The sequence below is a fragment of the Lactuca serriola genome, chromosome 1 (assembly GCF_051521515.1).
Source record: "Lactuca serriola cultivar US96UC23 chromosome 1, Lser_US96UC23_V15, whole genome shotgun sequence".
Classification (NCBI taxonomy): domain Eukaryota; kingdom Viridiplantae; phylum Streptophyta; class Magnoliopsida; order Asterales; family Asteraceae; genus Lactuca; species Lactuca serriola.
Window position 1 is genome coordinate 122,303,189 of NC_136408.1, and position 22,049 is coordinate 122,325,237.

The window sequence follows — 22,049 nt, forward strand, 5'->3', positions numbered from 1 at the left end:
AATAGAAATATACATGTAAAGGTTAAATGTTCATTTTTCATTTTATAATCTTTGCACTTTACTTTAAATTATATAACTGCAAAATTTTGCCTGAACGTTAGGGTCCAAAAATTGAACCAAAATATGAAAACTTGCCTTTTTTGGTATACATATTCTCAATAAAAAGTTATATATTTTATGATGTTATTCTCAACATCATATGACTAAAACCCATTTCTAGGGTAGACCCTAATTTTAGAAAATTATTAAATTTATAAAAATATAATCCGTTAACGGTTGTAATATATTCTTGCGTGTTGGTTTTTGACTTTTGATCTATTTTTTTTGTTAGCTGGTTCTATGGATTTTGATTTATTTTCATATTTGATCTAAATTTTGTGTTGGTTATAAAATAGTTTTAAAGAATTAAAAAAAAAACAGTTCTAAAAAACATTGTAAAAGGTTAAAAATATTATTAAAAAGTCGTAAAAAGTGTATTAAAATATTTGTAAAATAATATTAAAAAGGTTGTACAATAAGTTTAAAAATGGTTGTAGTTTTGGTAACAAAAAATTCAAAAAAGTTGTAGAAATTATTAAAAAAATGTTAATTTGTAAAAAAAAGTGTAAATTAAAACTTGATTTATAATGTAAGCTTTTTATATGTACATATTTAGTCTTTAGGTACATATGCATACATGGTCGGTCCAAATATATATGGGCTCCAGGGCGAAAAAAAAAGATCCCTTAAAGACAAATATAATAAAAATTAAAAACAAATATTATTTATTTTTCACTATATACGTGTTCAATTAGCAATATCAAACAAGTCAAATTGTTTATCTTTTGAGCTAGTTTTAGTTTGAACCAACTTTAAGCCCTAAAAATCATTTAGGTAATATATATATATATATATATATATATATATATACACACACACACACACACACACACACACACACACACACACGCACGCACACACTACATAGCCTAAAATTTTTGGTCCCCCTGGAGAAGTGGGCCATGGGGGGTTGCCCACCATCTGGACCGGGCCTGTGTGCATATGACCATTAAACCTTTAATAACCGATCATAATGTCGGCAAACAAACTTAATAGCCATATATGTAAATATACGAGATAAAATTTATTACCTTTATAAGTCATTAACGTATAATGATACCAAATGTTTTTATTTCCGGTATACCTAAAAAAAACCTTCCTTGTACTTGAAAATTGTTATCATTCTACCATGGGTTGAGATAGTTACTCAAGTTTCATAGTATCCATTAACCATTATCTATGTTAACCAGTAAGTATTAACAAGTTTGGTTTCCAAACGAGTTAACTACCAGATACAAGCCAATCTAGTCCCATTGCCATGTTAATCTAAATGCCCAATCGACCAGATGAGTTACGATACAAATTCATTAAAAAATCGATGTGAGAAATTTAGAATCCAAATTACAAATTCCACCATAGATCATGAAAAGACGTTAGTACCTCACTTTCACTTGCTCTTTGATTTTCTTGGAAACCATATACACAAAGCCACATCCATAATTTGAAACTAATATATTAGTACATCTAAAGTCTAAACAATATTCAAGTAAGCACCAAATAAACCATATTCATTTTCAGATGATGATAAGACTCAAACCATATAACGGCCGAAAAACAAAAGGGAACGTGCTTTGTCGAAATTGAAGATATTTGAGAAAAACATACATGACAAAGGTGTGGTAATACGATAATATATTATGCTGCCTATGAAGAAAACTTGGGCCCCTTAATCTTTTTGGGCCCTGTGCTTTGACAGCACAGGCTGAAGTCTAAACTCGTCCATGGCTGGGCCTTTCCATTTCCTGGTAATTTAGTAGTATTTTGATTTCTCAAATCCCAACTCGTAAGTTTGCAGGAAAATTCACTAACAAGATTTGCATTATTTATCAAAGGTTGTTGTTGACTTGGACTTTCTGTATACAAACCACTGCTTGTGCATCCATTACTCTTAATCTGATTGTAGATCCATTCTCAAATCATTGATACCTTCAGCCAACTAATAATGGTTATTCTCTCTGATACTGAAGGAGGATCATCATCATCTTCTTCACCGGTTGATGGGCATATGTATGACGTACTTTTAACCTTTAATGGTACTGATAGTCGTTATAGTTTCCCTGATCACCTTTATAAGGCCCTTTGGGCTGCTAAAATCACTACCCGTTTTGATAATAAACAGTTTCAGATAGGGGCAAGATTGAAACTAGAATCAGAGACTCTGACTATAACATATAGGGTTTCTCTTATCTTGTTGTCGGAGAATTATGCTAATTCCAGATGGTGCCTTGAGGAATTGGTGCTGATCCTGGAGCAATGTTCGACATCAAACCATACTGTTCTCCCAATCTATTATTATGTTGAGCCCAGCGATGTCAGGGAGCAACAAGGTAGCTTCGGAGATGCCATGGCAAGGTATAGACAGGAGATGGAGGGCGAGACAGATGCAAATAAAAAAAGTCAATTGGCTGAAAAGATTGAGCAATGCTCTCCCTACGTATTTCAATAGGTTTGTTTTGTTCAACATCTTTAAATAGATACATTTTTAGTGTAATTAATGTTCTTCCTAGGTATTTCAGTAGGTTTCTTATGTGATCTTATAAATTAGATCACATATTGATGGATATACACTTTCTTTTAAAAACAAAATTTCAAAAGGTTTGCTATTTCGTGACCCGAGAGAGTTCTCTCCACAGTCCACTACCTCTAGCCACTTGGATGATGGTTTTTGATGGCTCTTGGTTTATAATACATAAACATTATGACCTTCAACATTAGATAATCATTGATTAGAAGTGAACATATTATACGGTGTGGATGTGAAAAACTAAATTAAACAAGTAGCTTATATGATTTAATTTTTATTTGGCTGGTTGGATAAATTAAACCTGCAAAACTGGTATGTTAATTTTCTGGATTGTGTTTTGTGATTCTTACTAAATTAAGTCTTAGGCTAGAGACTGAGATTATTCAAGACATTGTTAGGGATGTCAACCATATATTACGCAGATCCATAAGAAGTCCTCTGCCTCTAGACCTGAGGTTTCATCCCGAGGTTAGTTTCTGAAATTGGTTATATAGGTATGTTTGATACAGATTAGTTCAATATTAAATAGTCAAGGTCATGTATCATATCTCAGATGGAGCAGCCAAACCACCATGAAATCCCCCTCCAAGCCATAAAAAATTGTGCGGATGATTTCAACAAAAGAAACATCATTGGGAGGGGTGGATACGGAAGTATCTGTAAGGGAATCCTCACCTGGGGGTATCATGTAAACAAGCCAGTTGCTGTAAAACGGCTACATGTCACTAGGGGTGAAGGTAACAAGGGGTTCCAGCAGGGGCGGATGCAGGATTTCATAGTAGGGGTTGCATGTGAAGATTAGGGGTTGCACGATAGTAGAAAAAATAAAAAATTTTAAAAATTTCGAAAATTTTTCCATTGCGGCCGGAAAATTTAGGGGTTGCCGGTGCCACCCCGGAACCCCCCTAAATCCACCCCTGGGTTCCAGACTGAGCTGAAAATGCTTTCACAGTATCAGCACGAGAACATTGTAACCCTTATAGGGTTTTGTGATATTAATGACAAGATGATCCTTGTTTATGAATACGCAATTCATGGAAGCCTCGACACACATTTACATAACCCTTCAGCTGGACTTTCATGGCCACAACTCCTCAATATATGCATTGACGTTGCTTCTGCATTGGATTATCTTCATAATCACGTGGCAGAAAAACATAGAATAATACATCGTGATATAAAAAGCGCGAATATTTTGTTAGACGACAATTGGAATGCAAAACTTGCGGATTTTGGGCTCGCTACAATAGGTCTAACAAATCAACAAAACGCCTTTGTGATCACTAACCCTGCTGGCATGCCGGGTTATTATGACCCACAATACGAAAGAACAGGTTTATTAACAAAAGAATCAGATGTCTACTCATTTGGAGTAGTTTTGTTTGAAGTTTTGTGTGGAAGGTTGGCTTGTGTTGTAAATTACCATGATGAGCGGCGATTCCTTCCCCATTTGGCCAGAACCTGCTACAAAAATGGAGAGATAAATAAGATTATTGATCCAAGAATAAGGGAAGACATCAACCCAAGAACATTGCTCAAGTTTTCAGCTGTTGCTTATCAATGCTTGCAAGAAACTCGGGAAGAACGACCTACAATTGGTGAGGTTGCATTCCAACTAAAGGAGGCCATGAAAATACAAGTATGAACTTCCCTATTATCAAAGTTTTAGTATTAATTGGTTTTTCATCAAATTCATGAATATGGACATAAATTAAGAGGGATAAGGTCTAGATATAAATACATAACTCACTGACCCATCATTAATTTGTTCTTTTTAATTGTTGGAAGATGAGATCCTTCGATAAGTTACACCTTTGAGGGAATTGGAATAAGGTGTGGTAGATATCCTAAACAGACGCCATGGAACTCCGTGCTTGATATTCCCCTTGTTGATTTTGTTTTATGTTGTTGGACTATTTTATGATCAGTGACATCGATGTTTTTTTTCATCTTTATCTTTAGTTTATAACGTTTTTTTTTTATTTTCCTGTCTTAATGTACAAATTCTGTTTATTTTTTCTTCATTATTCAAATCTATTTTATCTAATAAGAACTATGTAACATGTAGAAACATGACGTGTCTGAAACTCAATGAAATGACTATAATACTGATGGACAAAGCTGTTGGGATTAAGAAGCAACTCAACAAACACAAAATATATATGATTATAAGATGTAAACATTAAACAAGAACACAAGGGTTTAAGTGGTTTATTTGGTCATAGTAATCAAAGTAGTCCATTGTAGAACTAAAGAAAGATTTTATTGGTAAACTTTTCACATGCTCTACTTTTAGTCTTTTACAATAAGTGCAACTATTTATTGTGTCGTGGTTAGAAGTATCGAAATCTAGCATTGAAGGGGTAATAAAGTTCATTGCTTGGATGCACAAAATATTAAAATAAAAGGAGGTTATGTATTATTAACTAAAACCGGAAATAATTACTAGAATTAAAGTTGCATAAAATTATAATTTATTGAAATTTAATTAATAAAAAGCGAGGTCAGTTCTCAGTACTAGAAAGCACTATGATAATCAAAAGTGTGTGGCAGAATAGAATGTCATCTCTTATAAAAATTGAAGGATTTACAACACACGTTTTAACGTGTCCTAAAATTAACCATTGTTTTATAAATTTCTAGGTAGCATGTCCTCCTTAATAGCTAGCGGGAAAAGAAATCTCCAAAAATTAAAAACCCCCCACCTTGTTTCTCTCAACATTTGTTTATATCTTTCATCTTCTATCTTTACAAAATCGACAAGACTTTCGTCTTTACCCACCTCCGACCCTTCTCTTTCATTTTTCTATTTTTTTCCTTTCGTTCTTCGAGGCCAAACAACAGATAAGGTTATTCCTTGAAGGATCACATGGATTGGGTTTAAAAGGCTTTAGCGATGTCCAACTCGTCATTGAGAATGGTGGTCTCATTGTTTCTTTATGCAAACACAAAACCTAAGTTTTACTTTAGATTTTAATCTTCCAAGTATCCCTTGTTTAGTTCCTTGGAGGATCTAATCTTCTTATTCATCTGGGAGGATCTCATCTTCCGGTTCATCTTGGACAGATCTAATCTTGCAACTAACAATGAATTAAAACAAATGAGATGTCATTAACAAGTGTAATTTTATATATAGATAATCTTTTTTCCTCATCTTAAAAACATATCTATATTGATGAAATTGATAAAAATGGTATTCAAACTTACTTCAATTTTCATGGCTTCCTTGAGCTGCAACACAAGCTCATAAATTGTAGGTATGTCTTCTCAAGTTTCTTCCAAGCATTAATATGCAATGGCTGAAAACTTGAACAACACTTGTCGTTTAGTATCTTTTCTTATTCTGTGATCAATAATATTGCGTAGCTCTCCATTTTTGTAGCAAGTTTGGGGCAAATGATTGAGGAATTGGCGCTCGTCATGGTAACTGGAAGCACGCACCAACCTTACACACAGAACCTCAAACAAAAAACTACACCAAAGGAAAAGATATCTGATTCTTTCGTTAAGAAACCTGTTTTTTCATATTATGGATCATAATAGCCATGTGTGCCGGCAAGGTTAGGGATCACAAATCTGTTCTGCTGATTTGCTAGACCTATCCTAGACAACCCAAAATCAACAAGTTTTCCGTTCCAATTCTCTGCCAACAAAATGTTGGGACTTTTGATATAATGATGTATTAGTCGGTGTGTCTCTGCTATGCGATTGTGAAGATAGTCCAATGCAGAAACAACATCAATGTATATTTTCAAGAGACATAGCCATAACAGTGTAACTGCCGTTGAAGTGTCACATAAATATATGTTGAAGCTTCCAAGCCTTGCATATTCATATACAAGAATCATCTCCTTGTTATCATCACAAAATCCCCATAAGGGTTATAATGTTATCATGTTGATAATGTGAAAGCATCGTGAGCTCGGTGTGGAACTCCTTATTACCTTGCAACCCAGAGACATCTAGACGTTTTACCGCAACTACCTGGTTTACGTGATCATCCCAGGAAAGGATTCCCTTATATATAGATCCTTCTGTATGCACCTCTCCTGATGACATTTATTTCATTGAAGTCTTGGGTACAACTATTTACGTCCTTGAGGGGGATTTTAGGTTTGTTTGGCTGATTCATCCGGGACATAACACGATTTCTTGAGTTAACCTTTAAACGTTTTACCAGGTCTTGATCTGAACTATCAGGGTCGAGTGAAAGTATACTACGAGTATACATGTTTGCAACCTGTGTGTGTATTCAATATCTATACACATATACAATTCACTAGATATAAGCAATCATCAAATGAATCACTTGAAGGAAGAGTGATATCAAACATTTACCTCAACCTAGAACCGTAACTAAAATGATCAAACCCTAATTCAAGTGGTCAAAAAGAACCGAATAAAAATCAAACATTTTATTAATTAAGTACAAAATAGATAAAACGTGACAGAAACACAACTCAAAAACCAAGCCTAATGATTACACACTAAATTAGTTGTGGGTGTGTGAAACTGAAATCTAAGGGTTTACAACCTAACATGGTTAAAAAAATCAAAATCATTAAATTAATGTATAATTAATAAATCTGACTAAACAAAAGCAACAAGTCAATCGTGTTCTATGAATCATTGATATTTGTCAAAAATCGCTAGAAATTTGCTAAACGTTCGTGTGTAGTAACTAGGTATTCGTCTAAGGTAAATATGTAGTATTTATAGGAACAATTAATATCCGATAAGTAGTCAAAGATTTACATGACCGTGTAATGGGAAACACGATCATGTTACTTATAAAAAGATTTGCCTATCTAAATAAATGAATTATATTTCCATTTTAAGACCTGAGGTGATTTACACGAGTATGTAAAGCAAAACACGATCGTGTAATATGGTCAAGTAACATCATCAAGGTATGTGCGGGTGATTTTAAGGTCATAAAATATCTGCAAAGTAAAAACATGATCGTGTAAATGGAAACATGATCGTCTAAATTTGTCGAGGACTTTTTAGCTCAAAATAATGGCCCATCAGTTCCTTGGATACTTACAATCATATAAGTAGAAAGAAAATAGTGTAACTCGTTTTTCATACAATTTGGACTTAATTCTTCAGTTAAAGCAACTTTCATCCACTCCCCAACTTCATTAAGTAATTCCCTACTACGGGTATGCTCCTATGCTTCCTTAAGGTCATCCTCAAATCTTAATATTCTCGTCCCAGTCCAATTTACCCTCAGAAACATATCAAAAGTATAGGGCATTCTACAAATAAAACAATACATACGTATTTTATCGAAATAGAAAAGGGAAATCACCACAACCTTGTAAGATGATCATAATAAAAATGTGCTAAAAGATACATATATAATGCCTCTAACAATGTTTGAACTAATTTTTATATAATAAACATATGGACCTATAGGAAAACTTGGTTTTCAAAAAACTAGATGACTAGACATTTCTCTTCTGCCAAAACTTCTCCTCACTCTCTACTACATGCGACCTTTGTTCAACATCAACCCCTGTTCTCAGAACCACTACTATCTTAACTTTAATCTTGGAACCGTAATCTATGTTCTAAACAACAAAAAATGTTCTCTGAACCACAACCTCTATTATAGAAACCTATATCCTTGGAACCTCTATTCTCGAAACCTCTATTCTCGGAACCTATATCCTTGGAACCTTGATTTTCATATCAAACATCACATCTCAACAATCTCCCACTTGGAGGCTGACCGAAACTTTGTTTCCGTCCAAACAACATAACCTCTATATCATTCTCTATAGTCCTCAGCTACCGGAAGGCTAGTTGATGCTATGCATAACTTCAATTTTTTTTCACCACCTTCATATACATGTATGCATGAATAATAAGGATTCAAATCTTTTTTACACTAAGCACTCGTTCCTTCTCCTGCTTTTAAGCTTTCTTCTTTATCTTTAACTCTCCATTCTTTATTCAAGTTCTTTATGTGGTATAATCGAGATGCCAAACCATAAGTTTTTATTTGAATTCCAGGAGTTCCATCACCAAAATAAAATTACAACATGATTCAGGTTGTGAGATTTATTGCCGTAATTGTTATGTCTTCGTTTTGGCACTTTTTTGCGACATTTAGGTAGTAATCACGGCTCAACTCTTCAATGCATCTATCTTCTTTCACCAAAATTTATTTCTTCAACTTTTATTTATCAATCACTTGTCTCCCTTTCTCCATAAGCTTTTTTTTTCTACTTCTCCAAGTGAGATAAATCCTCACTTATGTGATGTCAACTCCTCACCATTTTGTTTCCCAAATTTTTACCATAACACTAATACAAACCTGTCTTTTGGTGACGGTTTTGGAAAATAATGATGGGTTTTATGCTATACATCAATCCTATGGTGCACATGCAAAACTCTAAAACTTTGGATCTAGGTTTCTCTATTGTACATGCAATTAATCCAAGACTTAAGAACCCTAGATCTAGCATACAATAATCGAATTAACATATAAACTAGGGTTTATATATTACCTTTCTTGTTATGTAGTAATAACAAGATGAATCCTTCTTGTAATTGACTTATGAAAGCCTAGTGCCTCAAGTGTTGCACATCTAATGGAGTCACAAACACCACTAAGAAACTAGATGAACAAGAGAGAGGAAGAGAGCTCCAAAAACGTCCAGGAACTTCTAGGAAATCATTAGCCACGTTTTTGGAGTCCTAGGGGTATCTTTTATACTTAGGTTATTAGGGTTTTGAACCAGGAAACCCTAATCTGACTGCTTACGCCCTAAGCAGCTCATTGGCTCCTTCCTTAGAGGCCTTGGACGAAATCTTATAGGCTTCCCCATAAATTTCGTCCACCCAACTCTATGGAGTCCATCGGCCCAATTGCAACTATCAGTGATTTGCAATATCAGTCCCCTTTATTTATTAATCTCTTTTAACCAACAGATTAATTCCAAATTAATTTCTAATCAATACTAATTAAATAATATGATTTCTCTTAATATATTATTCTCATAATATATTAATAAATCATAATTAATCTTCTTTCTTCATAATTCATCCTACAAGTTGCTATGGTGAAGGCAACCCAAAAGGACCATGCTCATAATCGGGTCAAGTACATACCAAAATAGTTATGGGTTTAGACACCTAATCCAACAAATAGGATGGTGTCGGTTTTCATATTTCTCGTCACTATAGGTCATAAACTAATTTCAATGATTGTTTCCATGACGGTTTAGTTAACACATCAAATCAATAACAACTCTTTCATTAAGCATTTCCCAAACATTTTAAGAACTTTTGAAGCATCTTACAATATAATTAAGTCCTTAATAGTTAAGTGCTTATCAATTCAATCCTTAACAAGTCATTTAACACTTTGTAAGCAGCACATCAAATCAATTGTCACTCTTTGTTAAGCATTTTCCAAGAATATTAAGACTTTTCATAGGATATGAACATGAAAAACATCTCCCGAATAGGCACATTCCAATTAAGCTTATTAAGACAACTCAATAGCTATTAAGAAGAGCTAAGAACCTAAGAGAGAGGTTGTAGAGGTTGCAGGTGGTAGGTTGTGGCCGGAGGTGGTTCACGGTGATGTTGATTGAAATCCAAGGTGGCTGCGTTCGTCACCAAAGATAGCATGTAGTTCATAATGGTGCCATAATGCATGTGAGTCATGGCGGTGGTTGTTAAACAAGTTCTAGTGGTCGGCGGCAGGTTGGTGTGGTGACTTGTGGCGTCGGTGGTCATTGTCGGTGATTAGATCATCCGAGATGGATCATAGAGAGACTGGAGTTGTTTATACAGTAAAAGAGGGGAGAATATGATCTAATGGTCTTAGGTTTTAGCAGTGCTTGAAGTTGATTATGGAAGAAAGTTTTTGTGGTCTTTTATTTTTCGGGTATTAGCAGCAACAAGGTCACAACTATTGATATCACCACAAATGATGGTGTACGAGACGAGATGTCAGCCGTTGGATTGAGAAATCTAAACAACGGATAAGGTTCTTCCTTGAACGATAACATGGATTGGGCTTAAAAGGCTTTAGCGGTGAAAACGACAATTTGTCGCCACTATAGCTGAGATTTCTTGTAGTGTATAATACAAACTAATAAAAAATTAATAAATTTTGTGTTAAATATGTAAACAAGGAATTGTTAATCTTATCAATTCTTTTTACTTTGTACTCCGATGTCCAACTCATCATAGAGAATGGTGGTCTCATTGTTTCTTTATGCAACCAAAAAACCTAAGTTTTACTTTGGATTTTAATCTTCCAAGTATTCCTTGTTTAGTTCCTTGGAGGATCTAATCTTCTAATTCATCTGGGAGGATCTCATCTTCCGGTTCATCTTGGAGAGATCTCATCTTGCAGCTAACAATAAATTGAAACAAATGAGCCGTCATTAACAAGTGTAATTTTATGTAGATAATCTTTTCTCCGTATCTTAAAAACATATCTATATCGATGGAATTGATAAAAATGGTTTTCAAACTTACTTGAATTTTCATGGCCTCCTTTAGCTGTAACACAACCTCAGAAATTGTAGGTCGGTCTTCCCGAGTTTCTTGCAAGCATTGATATGCAATGGCTGAATACTTGAACAAAGCTTGTGGTTTAATATCTTTGCTTATTCTCTTATCAATAATATTTTCTAGCTGTCCATTTTTGTAGCAGGTTCTGGCCAAATGATGGAGGAATCGGCGCTCGTCATGGTAACTAGAAACACACGCCAGTCTTCCACACAAAACCTCAAACAAAACTACACCAAAGGAAAAGACATCTGACTCTTTCGTTAAGAAACCTGTTTTTTCGTATTGTGGATCACAATAGCCATGTGTGCCAGCAGGGTTAGAGATCACAAATGTGTTTTGTTGATTTGCTAGACCTATCCTAGACAACCCAAAATCAGCAAGTTTTGCATTCCAATTCTCTACCAACAAAATGTTGGCGCTTTTGATATCACGATGTATTATTCGGTGTTTTTCTGCTATGTGATTGTGAAGATAGTCCAATGCAGAAGCAACATCAATGCATATTTTCAGGAGTTGTAGCCATGACAGTCTAACCGCCATTAAAGTGTCACATAAATATGTGTCGAGGCTTCCATGCCTTGCATATTCATATACAAGAATCATCTCCTTGTTATCATCACAAAACCCTATAAGTCTTACAATGTTATCGTGTTGATACTGTGAAAGCATCGTGAGCTCGGTGTGGAACTCCTTATTACCTTGTAACCCGTAAACATCTAAACGTTTTACAGCAACTATCTGATTTACATGATCAGCCCAGGAGAGGGTTCCCTTGTAGACCTTTCCGTATCCACCTCTCCCGATGACATTTCTGTCATTGAAGTTTTGGGTACAACTCTTTACGGCCTCCAGGGGGATTTTGGGTTTGTTTGGCTGATTCATTCGTGACATGACACGAATTCTTGAGCTAACATTTAAACGTTTTACTAGGTCTTGATCTGAACTTTCAGGGTCGAGCGAAAGTATACTGCGAGTATACATGTCTGCAAGCTGTGTGTGTGTTTTCAATATCTATACACATATACACAGTAGCAATTCACCAGATATAAGCAATCATCAAATGAATCTATAGAAGGAAGAGAGATATCCAGCATTTACCTCAACTTCCACGTCGACAGATTGTTCCAGACAGACAGCCCTCAAAACCTCAAACAGAACAGCCTCAGTTTGATAAGCTTTTGTGAGACGGGTACTGACATTAGAAGTAAATATCTGCAATCAGGAATACAAGGCAAAATGAAAATAAGACAACCAAGAAGATGATTACCGATCAACATTGTCAGCATTTTGCAATCTTTGAATGTAGTTTTCATAATAATGCCAATAAAAGGCCTGCATTCCATTAGCATCTCTGTTTCTTTGTCTTCCTGTTGCTTCTACGTCTTGCTGAATAGAATACAAAGATGGAGTTCATAATATTAGGAATTAAAGTAAAAAATGATGCAGCCGCCATTTATGCACTTGCTCAATTTCATAAGGAAAACTAATATTGAAAAACAATTGATGAACAAGACTGACATAATTTTCAACATTCTTGGAACGCACCAATTAAAAATTTTAGAAAGATCTATAGTATATAATACTTCATAGGAAAGCAAGGCCATGTTGACATCCATCAACACCGTTTTTCGAAAATTCCAATTAATGGAAGAAACACTTTTGTGATATGAAATTGTAGTCCAGAATGAGACTTTATTCCCCTAACAAACTTCTTTCCTTCTTTGTTTTAAATAAACATGCCAAAAAGAACAGTGAACACAAAATTGCACATAAATGCTCAGCTCAAGAACAAGAAAAAGTGTGTAGCGAATAATCAGAGCACAAAATATGGAAAGGGAATAAAGGATGCACCTTTTTGAGCCCACGAATCAGGGCAGTTTTGAATTGATGAACACTACCACCACCACTTGATAGTGGATCTCTTCTGTGAGCTTTCTGAAGGGCATATACTCGACCTGATGAAATAGTTTACCTAAATTAAGTTAAGTTATTCCTTAAGAAAGTAGGCACTAACATTTAATACACACTCCAATGCATGGAAGCGCCCGATACAGCCTATATAAAATTAACACTGATTGTCATACAATTTATCAAAACACCTCATCATGCTCCTGATTGATAATTTCAAATTTTCATTTACATGAATTCATTCCTCCTTTTGATTTGGGCTTCAGAAACTTGATGATGCTTGATTTGGAATTGGAGCCAGAAAATGTTTTCCATTTTCCTAATTACAAACTGAGTAAGCCTCCCCTGTTGAATATTCCTCTGTATAACTTTTATTTGACGCAAATTAAAAAATATATGTACAGATTCTATACACACATATAGAGTACATTTTTTTACATTAAATTATTACTTATGCCCTCATAAAGAATAACTCTCATAGCGTTTCACTCTAGAAAGTATGGTTTCTATAAAATTTTGCAACAAGGTAACTCATGGAAAATGCTATTCAAATTAGTTTCTCTCTGTGTGTGATCATCAATTCAAAAGTATTGGTTTTATTTGAAGCTAAGACATGATGTAGACCTTTATGACATAACTCGGTAAGGATAATCAACAATACATGATACAATAAAGGCTTCAAGCATGATAAGACATACCAACAACGATGCCCAACTTAAGGTTTTTGTATTCCACCATTCCTAATTTTCATACTAACCACAATAGTGACATGATGATATTTCTACACCTTACACCACCACGGATAAAATGAATTTTTCTCAAATGATAACATGGAAACACGGTCAAAATAGCTTATACCAAAGCAATAACAAAAGGTTGTCAAAATAGCTTATACCAAAGCAATAACAAAAGGTTGTCAAACCCATTCATCCTACGTACAACCAAACACAAAACAAACAGCTACAAACAGAAATAGGGACTTACAAAGGTAGGCAGCCCTTGGGTTGCTCGATTCAACTTTATCAGCATATAAAGACAAAAACCCTGGTCCAGCCGCCCATGGAAGCTACAAGAAAAAAAAAGTTTCAACACATTTTAGGCATGACTGAAAGTTCAGTTGGTTGAAAAGGGTTGAGGACTATGTGCAATAGACTACCCACACTATACATGTTCCACCTCAGAAACATTTTTCTGTTGATGCTTATGGAACAAAATTTCATGTCATAAGTTTATATTTATCCTGGTAGAAGGAGCTAAACGGAAGTACTAGAAATCTTGTTTTGCAGTGTTTACGTAATAAGATTTTGTGCTTTATTTTGTATTAGGTTTTATATTAGCCTATTAGCTAGAAAACTTTAATTAGCTAGTCTATATATTATGTCTTTTTCTTTCATTGTATTTTGTACTTCTTATATGATAATAGTAGGGAACCCTAGCCATTCTATGTCTTGTTAGTTTACATGGTATCAGAGTTCGTTTGATCATCTTTGTTTTTATTTTGAGGGGAAAATGTGTATGGTTTTCTTACTCGTTTATGTATTCGGTTTAATTTGATTTGTTCGTTTTGTTGATTTCGAGGGTCACTTCGTTTGTTTGTTTTGTTGATTTCAAGTTATTGATTGTTGCTGATGTTATTTGTATTTACTGCTGTTTTGGATATTCTCGTTTGACTGATATTGAAATATGGGCCCGAGAGATGATTCTCTTCGGTCCAATAGTATCCAACATGATGACAACAACTATGCCTATTGGAGTTATGTTATGAAGAATTTCTTGTGAGGCAAGACTATGTGGAGGATTGTTACGGGTGACACGAAGAAACCAACAAATGAAAAGGCTGCAAACGATTCAGCCCTACTGGATTCATGGGAGACTGATAACTCCAAGATCATTACTTCGATTAATAATTTTGTTATCCAGTCTATTAGTAATTAGTTGACGAAGTATGACACAACAATGGAGGTTTGGGATCACTTGGCTAGGTTGTATACTCAATCTAACTTTGCAAAGTAGTATCAGTTAGAGTTTGATATTTGATCCCTCCAACAGAACAATCTCAGTGTTTAGGAATTTTATGTAACTATGTCGGATTTGTCGGATCAGTTGGCTCTTACCGAACCTAATGCGTTGAAGGATTTTAATCCTTATATTGATAGAAGGGAAGAGCAACGTTTGGTTCAGTTCTTCATGGCATTACGGTCAGATTTTGAAGGCTTGCATGGATCAATCTTGCATCGCACACCTCTTCCCATTGTTAATTCGGTTGTTCACGAGGTGATTGTTGAAAAAACCCGTATCAAGTCCATTGGTGAAAAAGGTCCCAAGATAGCCACTCATGTTGTCTTTTTGGTTTCACAACGACCTTAGTCTTCAAACCAGAATCGCCCCAAAGTTGCATTTGATGAGTGTGCTTTCTATAAGAAGAAGAACCATTGGAAAGCAAATTGTCATTTCCCTGACAAGGGAAATAAGCAACAACAGCAAAAGAGATCACCAGCACAGTCTTAGTCACGTCCCTAGTTTCCATCTTTTAGGCCACCATAGTATGTTGTTGTTGCACATTTAGTTATGAATGAGACAAACTCTACAGCACCATCAGCCTTGGATGCTTAGACTTGCTGCACGTGGATTTACTTTATGAAGCGCAAGTCTGACTTTTTCACCATATATAGTGACTTTAGAGCTCTTTTCAACTCTGCTGTCATAAAATGTTTTCAATGTGATTTAGGAGGGGAATTTACCTCTAATGATTTTAAACAGTTATTGGCATCTGATGACATTGTGAATCGGTCATTCTGTACAAACACCCCCAGTAAATGGTGTTGCAGAAAGGAAACATCGACATCTCCTAGAAGCTACAAGATGCTTGCTACTTTCTGCTCAAGTTCCCAATATGTTTTGCAGTGTTTACGTAATACGATTTTGTGCTTTATTTTGTATTAGGTTTTATATTAGCCTATTAGCTAGAAAACTTTAATTAGCTATTCTATATATTATGTCTTTTTCTTTCATTGTATTTTGTACTTCTTATATGATAATAGTAGGGAACCCTAGCCATTCTATGTCTTGTTAGTTTACATGGTATCAGAGTTCGTTTGATCATCTTTATTTTGATTTTGAGGGGCAAATGTGTATGGTTTTCTTACTCGTTTATGTATTCTGTTTAATTTGATTTGTTCGTTTTGTCGATTTCGATGGTCGCTTCGTCTATTTGTTTTGTTGATTTCAAGTTATTGATTGTTGCTGATGTTATTTGTATTTATTGCTGTTTTGGATATTCTCGTTTGACTGATATTGAAATATGGCCCCGAGAGATGATTCTCTTCGGTCCAATAGTATCCAACATGATGGCAACAACTATGCCTATTGGAGTTATGTTATGAATAATTTCTTGTGAGGCAAGAGTATGTGGAGGATTGTTACGAGTGACACGAAGAAACCAACAAATGAAAAGGCTGCAAACGATTCAACCTTACTGGATTCATGGGAGACTGATAACTCCAAGATCATTACTTCGATTAATAATTTTGTTATCCAGTTTATTAGTAATTATTTAACGAAGTATGACACAACAATGGAGGTTTGGGATCACTTGGCTAGGTTGTATACTCAATATAACTTTACAAAGTAGTATCAGTTAGAGTTTGATATTTGATCCCTCCAACAAAATAATCTCAGTGTTTAGGAATTTTATGTAACTATGTCGGATTTGTCGGATCAGTTGGCTCTTACCGAACCTAATGCGTTGAAGGATTTTAATCCTTATATTGATAGAAGGGAAGAGCAACGTTTGGTTCAGTTCTTCATGGCATTACGATCAGATTTTGAAGGCTTGCAAGGATCAATCTTGCATCGCACATCTCTTCCCATTGTTAATTCGGTTGTTCACGAGGTGATTGTTGAAAAAACTCGTATCAAGTCCATTGGTGAAAAAGGTCCCAAGATAGCCACTCATGTTGTCTTTTTGGTTTCACAACGACCTTAGTCTTCAAACTAGAATCGCCCCAAAGTTGCATTTGATGAGTGTGCTTTCTGTAAGAAGAAGAACCATTGGAAAGCAAATTGTCATTTCCTGACAAGTAAGGGAAATTAGCAGCAACAGCAAAAGAGATCACCAGCACAGTCTTAGTTACGTCCCTCGTTTCCATCTTTTAGGCCACCATAGTATGTTGTTGTTGCATATTTAGTTATGAATGAGACAAACTCTGCACCACCATCAGCCTTGGATGCTTAGACTTGCTGCACGTGGATTTACTTTATGAAGCGCAAGTCTGACTTTTTCACCATATATAGTGACTTCAGAGCTCTTTTCAAGACTCAACACTCTGCTTTCATAAAATGTTTTCAATGTGAGTTAGGAGGGGAATTTACCTCCAATGATTTTAAACAGTTATTGGCATCTGATGACATTGTGAATCGGTCATTCTGTACAAACACCCCCAGTAAATGGTGTTGCAGAAAGGAAACATCGACATCTCCTAGAAGCTGCAAGATGCTTGCTACTTTCTGCTCAAGTTCCCAATATGTTTTGGGGAGAAGTTGTTCATATCGCAACTTATGTTATTAATCGCATTCCTATTGTGCACACTTTGGGGAAGTCTCCTTATGAAATGTTGTTTGGGCAGCTTCCAAATTATTTTTCCTTACAAATTTTTGGGTCTACCTATATTGTGTTGAAGCCTCATGTAAAGAGATAAGTTGTCCTCAAAATCAGCCCTTTGTGTATTTATGGGATATTGTATTGGTCAGAAAGGTTATCGGTGTTATGATCCATCAAATCAAAAGTTGTATGTCTCTCGTAATGTCACTTTTTTGGAGCACATTTTGTTCTATAGCTTTCCTGTTTAGTTATATGATGCAACCCGAGAGGAGCTTCGTACTATTGATCCGTTTAACATTGACATTGATGATCTACCACCTGTTCTTAATACACCACCTTTTGCTAATCAACCACCTGCTACTGATCCACCATTTATCGCTGATCCTCTGCTTGCATATCGTCAAGATCCTCCACCATTGAGGCCTTATCGTAATAAGAAGTCCACAAAGCTTCCTGAATTTGTCTTTTCCTCTTACTCACCACTATTGGCCTCATTTATTGCTAATGTACATCGTCTCTCTGATCCAACATCCTATAAATAGGCCATTTCTGATCCTCTTTGGCAGACGGCTCTGGTTGAGGAACTTATAGCTCATTATCAGAATCATACGCAGGATCTGGTTCCTCTTCCGCTTCAAAAGCACACAATTGGTTTTCGTTAGGTATATAAAATCAAAATAAATTCTGATGGATCCGTTAAGCATTATAAAGCCAGACTTGTGGCAAAAGGGTACTCATAAAAGTATGGTATGGATTATGAGGAGACTTTTGCTCCTGTTGCAAAAACGATGATTTTTTGCACATTGTTTGCAATTTCTTCCATTCGTCAATGGAAGATTTATCAGCTGGAAGTCAAGAATACGTTCTTGAATGGTGATCTTCATGAGTAAGTACACATTTCTCCTCCCCCTACTATTGCTTACCAACCAGGTGAAATTTCTTGACTTAGGAAGGCACCATCTGGCCTCAAACAATCCCTTTGTGCTTGGTTTGAGAAATTTTCTACGGTAATTACTTCGCTTGGTTTTAAACCATGTAACCATGACTCGTCTCTATTTGTCTGATGTATGGGAACATGTCAGATTATTCTTTCTTTATATGTCGATAACATGATTATTACCGGTGATGATCATGATGGTATAGAGTCTTTAAAACATGATTTGGCTCACCGTTTTCTGTGAAAGACTTGGGTGTGCTACGTTATTTCTTAGGGATTGAAGTTGTTCAATCTCCAAAGGGTTATATTTTATCTCAAACGTAGTATATTTAATATTTGTTTGAATGAACATGACTCACAGATAATCGGACAATTGATACACATATACAGATTAATGCAAAGTATTCTCCAACTAATGGTGTTCCCTATCAGATTGAAGTCTTTATAGTACCATTGTAGGGAGTTTTGTTTACCTGACTATCACTAGACCAGATATTGCTCATGTAGTTCATGTGGTTACCCAGTTTGTCAATGCCCCTTCTACGGTTCATTAGGGAATTGTTCTTCGTATTTGAGATATCTTCATGGTACTCAGTTCCGCACCCTTGTGTTTCCATGTACATCCTCTCATGAGTTGCATGCCTATAGTGATGCTAATTGGGATAGTGATATTTATGATCGTAAGTCCACTATTGGGCATTGTGTTTTTCTTTGAGATTCATTGATATCATGGAAGAGTACGAAAAAAGATGTTGTCTCTCTTTCTTCTATAGCATCTGAGTATCGATCCATGGCTATCGCCACTTGTGAGATTGTTTGGTTGAGATGGCTTCTTGCAGATATGGGTGTTCACATCTCTCAGCCTACCCTTTTGCATTGTGACAACGAGAGTGCGATAATGATTGCCAAGAATTCACTGTTTCATGAGCGCACAAAAAACATTGAGATTGATTTCCATTTCACACGACATCATCTCCAGAAGGGCACTATCTCCCTCCCTTATGTTCCTTCCACCTTGCAGATTGTTGATATTCTTATGAAGCCTTTGACTACTCCTCGATTTCATTTTCTATGTGACAATCTCTCAATGCTTATTGATGTTGCATTGTGAATTTGAGGGGGATGTTAGCTTAATAAAAATTTGGGCTTTATTTTGTATTAGGTTTTATATTGGTCCATTAGCTAAAAAACCCTAATTAGCTAGTCTATATATTATGTCCTTTGTTTTCATTGTATTTTGTAATTCTCATTCGATAATAATATGAAACCCTAGTCGTTCTATGTCTTGTTAGTTTACATGCAGAATAGACCTCCCACACTACATTTCCTCGGTTGCTAAACTTTCCTTGTCTTTGGAACTTGTGTTAGTTAAATGTGTAGAATACTTTTGTCCATGTAACCTGTGAGTGGAAATATAAATGCAATTTGGTACTTGGGTTAATGGCCCAAGGAATTTTCTTGTAAAAGAACTTCAAACATCTTAACTCTTTGATTCTATGAATCAAGTAAGATCTATTGAACTTTTCGTTATCAAACTTATTCCCTTTGTTGATCTAGATAAAGATTTTAACATGAAGCTATTACCCAAAATTTGCTCAACAATTCTCACCATCAAAGTGTTGGTGTATTTCAAATTGCTCAGAAATAGTTAAGGCAGAAAAATACTTTAGCGTGGAACCAAAGAGAACACATACCTTTTCTAGGCGACGAATTAGGGCAGTCTTAAACAGACAAACACCAACACCATTTGATGACGGATCAAGTATGTGAGCTTTCTCAAAGGCATAGAACCGACCTGATTATGTATAAAAAAAAAAAGTTTCATGATGCCACTGCATGTTAGTAAACAAACACAGACCATACAACATTTAAGTATACAGAAAGTTATGCTTCAGTGATATACTTTTTCCACTATATAATCACTCCTATATGTTCTAAAATATTTATTTGATAAAATAGGAGCTCTGCCTTTGGCAGATTTGCACTCGTTGCCAAAACAACTATCAGCCGACATAATGATAAGGAAATTTTTGAAACCTTACTTTCTTATGGTAAAGATCTTTCTTCATCTATTTTTACAAGGAGAAGAGGGGTGATATCCCACAAATTATTTGATTTCTTGTTGAAATGTCTTGGGCTAATAATAAGGTTCATTTAGTCTTTAGGAGAGTGGCCACTTTTTGTAGACCGTTCAATGCTATCACAGTCTTAAGGAGTGACTCTCTCAATTGAGAGGTCATGGTTTAAGTCTCACTAGGAGATATAACTGGTGTTTAGGATTAGATTAGGAATAGGATAGTATGCCGTTTCAAAATAAAAAAATACAATTATTATCGGTTATCAAACAATTTACCAACTCAAATCAACATTTCTCCCAACAAACATGTCATTTACAACAATACGTTCCTCCCTTTTGTTTGAGTTGACAAAGTTGGCCATATTGGGAATTGGAGTCATAATATATTTTTCCTTCTTCCTAGTTAATTGCCTGTTGATCTAGTCTTTGTCTAGAATCTATACGTGACTCAAATTAAAAAAAAAAAAAAAAAAAAAAAAAAAAAAAAAAAAAAAGAACAAACAAAATTGTGTCTATATTTATACACCTACATGCATAAATACATACACATATACATATATTCTGCAGCACTTTATGTTGTTAATCTATATTGGGGACTTACATAGGTAGGCAACCCTTGGATTTTCTGATTCAATTTCATCTGCAGCACGAAGAATAGGCGCAATCTCAACAACAGATGAAGGTACTACGTCACATGGCATAATGTCCGGCCCACTTAGATTACCAGCTATAAGTTTTTGGCGTTTGTAAGCCATTGGTTCTTCAAAGTTCTAGATTACCAGCTGATAGAGGAATTTTTTGAAATTAGTGCAAATACCACACACAGAGTAGCGCATATTTTCCTACATCAGAAAAAATAAAAACAATTTGTATCCACGATGAATATGAGGATTATAAACTTACGGAGTAAATGAGCATCAAACTTCCACTGCAAAAAAAAAATAGCTTCTCAATACCATAAGGACATCACTGCCACAGAGCCACCGCAACAGCTTTCTAATACTGTCTACGAAAGAGCCAGTCACATGCACAGAAACATATATATGTGTGTTAGCTTTGTAGACAAAAAGTCTTTTGGTCCACGATAAAAAGTGGTTGGGTCCACGACAAAGGCTTTGGGTCCATAATGATTTAAGTGGATTGCAAAAGCCGTGTGAACAAATTTACAAATAAATTTTCATTTTATTTTATTATACAGTTAGTTCATAAATTTATTACATTAATTATAAAATCTATACTTTTCGTCCTCATTGGGAACTAAGAATACATAATTGATAACTTATACCGCTGGATCACATAACTTCAATAGGACAAAACAATAAATTATAACCGATAGTTACTTATACATACTATATATTTCAAT

General features: G+C 35.2%; 2 protein-coding genes and 1 pseudogene across 3 annotated transcripts; 2 read left to right on the forward strand and 1 right to left on the reverse strand.

The window, feature by feature from the left end:
- The first annotated feature begins 2,041 nt into the window (after nt 1–2,041).
- LOC145061020 (toll/interleukin-1 receptor-like protein) lies at nt 2,042–2,545 on the forward strand. The gene has a single exon (XM_079008386.1). The coding sequence runs from the start codon at nt 2,042–2,044 to the stop codon at nt 2,543–2,545; it is 504 nt and encodes a 167-aa protein (XP_078864512.1).
- A 1,018-nt stretch (nt 2,546–3,563) lies between these two features.
- LOC145061029 (receptor-like protein kinase FERONIA pseudogene) lies at nt 3,564–4,268 on the forward strand (annotated as a pseudogene).
- A 6,403-nt stretch (nt 4,269–10,671) lies between these two features.
- On the reverse strand, nt 10,672–21,701 carry LOC145098178 (putative serine/threonine-protein kinase PBL22). Of its 2 annotated transcripts, none has more exons than XM_079035843.1 (9): nt 21,590–21,701; nt 21,288–21,468; nt 20,304–20,404; nt 14,057–14,138; nt 13,016–13,119; nt 12,432–12,550; nt 12,263–12,356; nt 11,129–12,175; nt 10,672–11,003 (listed from the first exon to the last, which is right to left on the reverse strand). In XM_079035843.1, exons 2-9 carry the CDS (start codon nt 21,439–21,441, stop codon nt 10,977–10,979), a joined length of 1,728 nt encoding a protein of 575 aa, XP_078891969.1. In that variant the 5' UTR covers nt 21,442–21,468; nt 21,590–21,701; the 3' UTR covers nt 10,672–10,976. The 2 variants fall into 2 exon arrangements, with proteins under 2 accessions (XP_078891969.1, XP_078891973.1); XM_079035847.1 differs by having other exon boundaries at nt 21,288–21,528; nt 21,643–21,683.
- Between the last annotated feature and the right edge of the window lie 348 nt (nt 21,702–22,049).

Excerpts from the sequence above, each read along its gene's own strand:
- LOC145061020 (XM_079008386.1), top strand. The coding sequence starts at position 2,042 with ATGGTTATTCTCTCTGATACTGAAGGAGGATCATCATCATCTTCTTCA.
- LOC145098178 (XM_079035843.1), bottom strand. The coding sequence starts at position 21,441 with ATGGCTTACAAACGCCAAAAACTTATAGCTGGTAATCTAAGTGGGCCG. Across the intron at positions 20,405-21,287 it reads TCCAAGGGTTGCCTACCTAT|GTCGGTTCTATGCCTTTGAG; the intron begins GTAAGTCCCCAA and ends ATACATAATCAG. Across the intron at positions 14,139-20,303 it reads TAATTCGTCGCCTAGAAAAG|CTTCCATGGGCGGCTGGACC; the intron begins GTATGTGTTCTC and ends TTTTTCTTGTAG.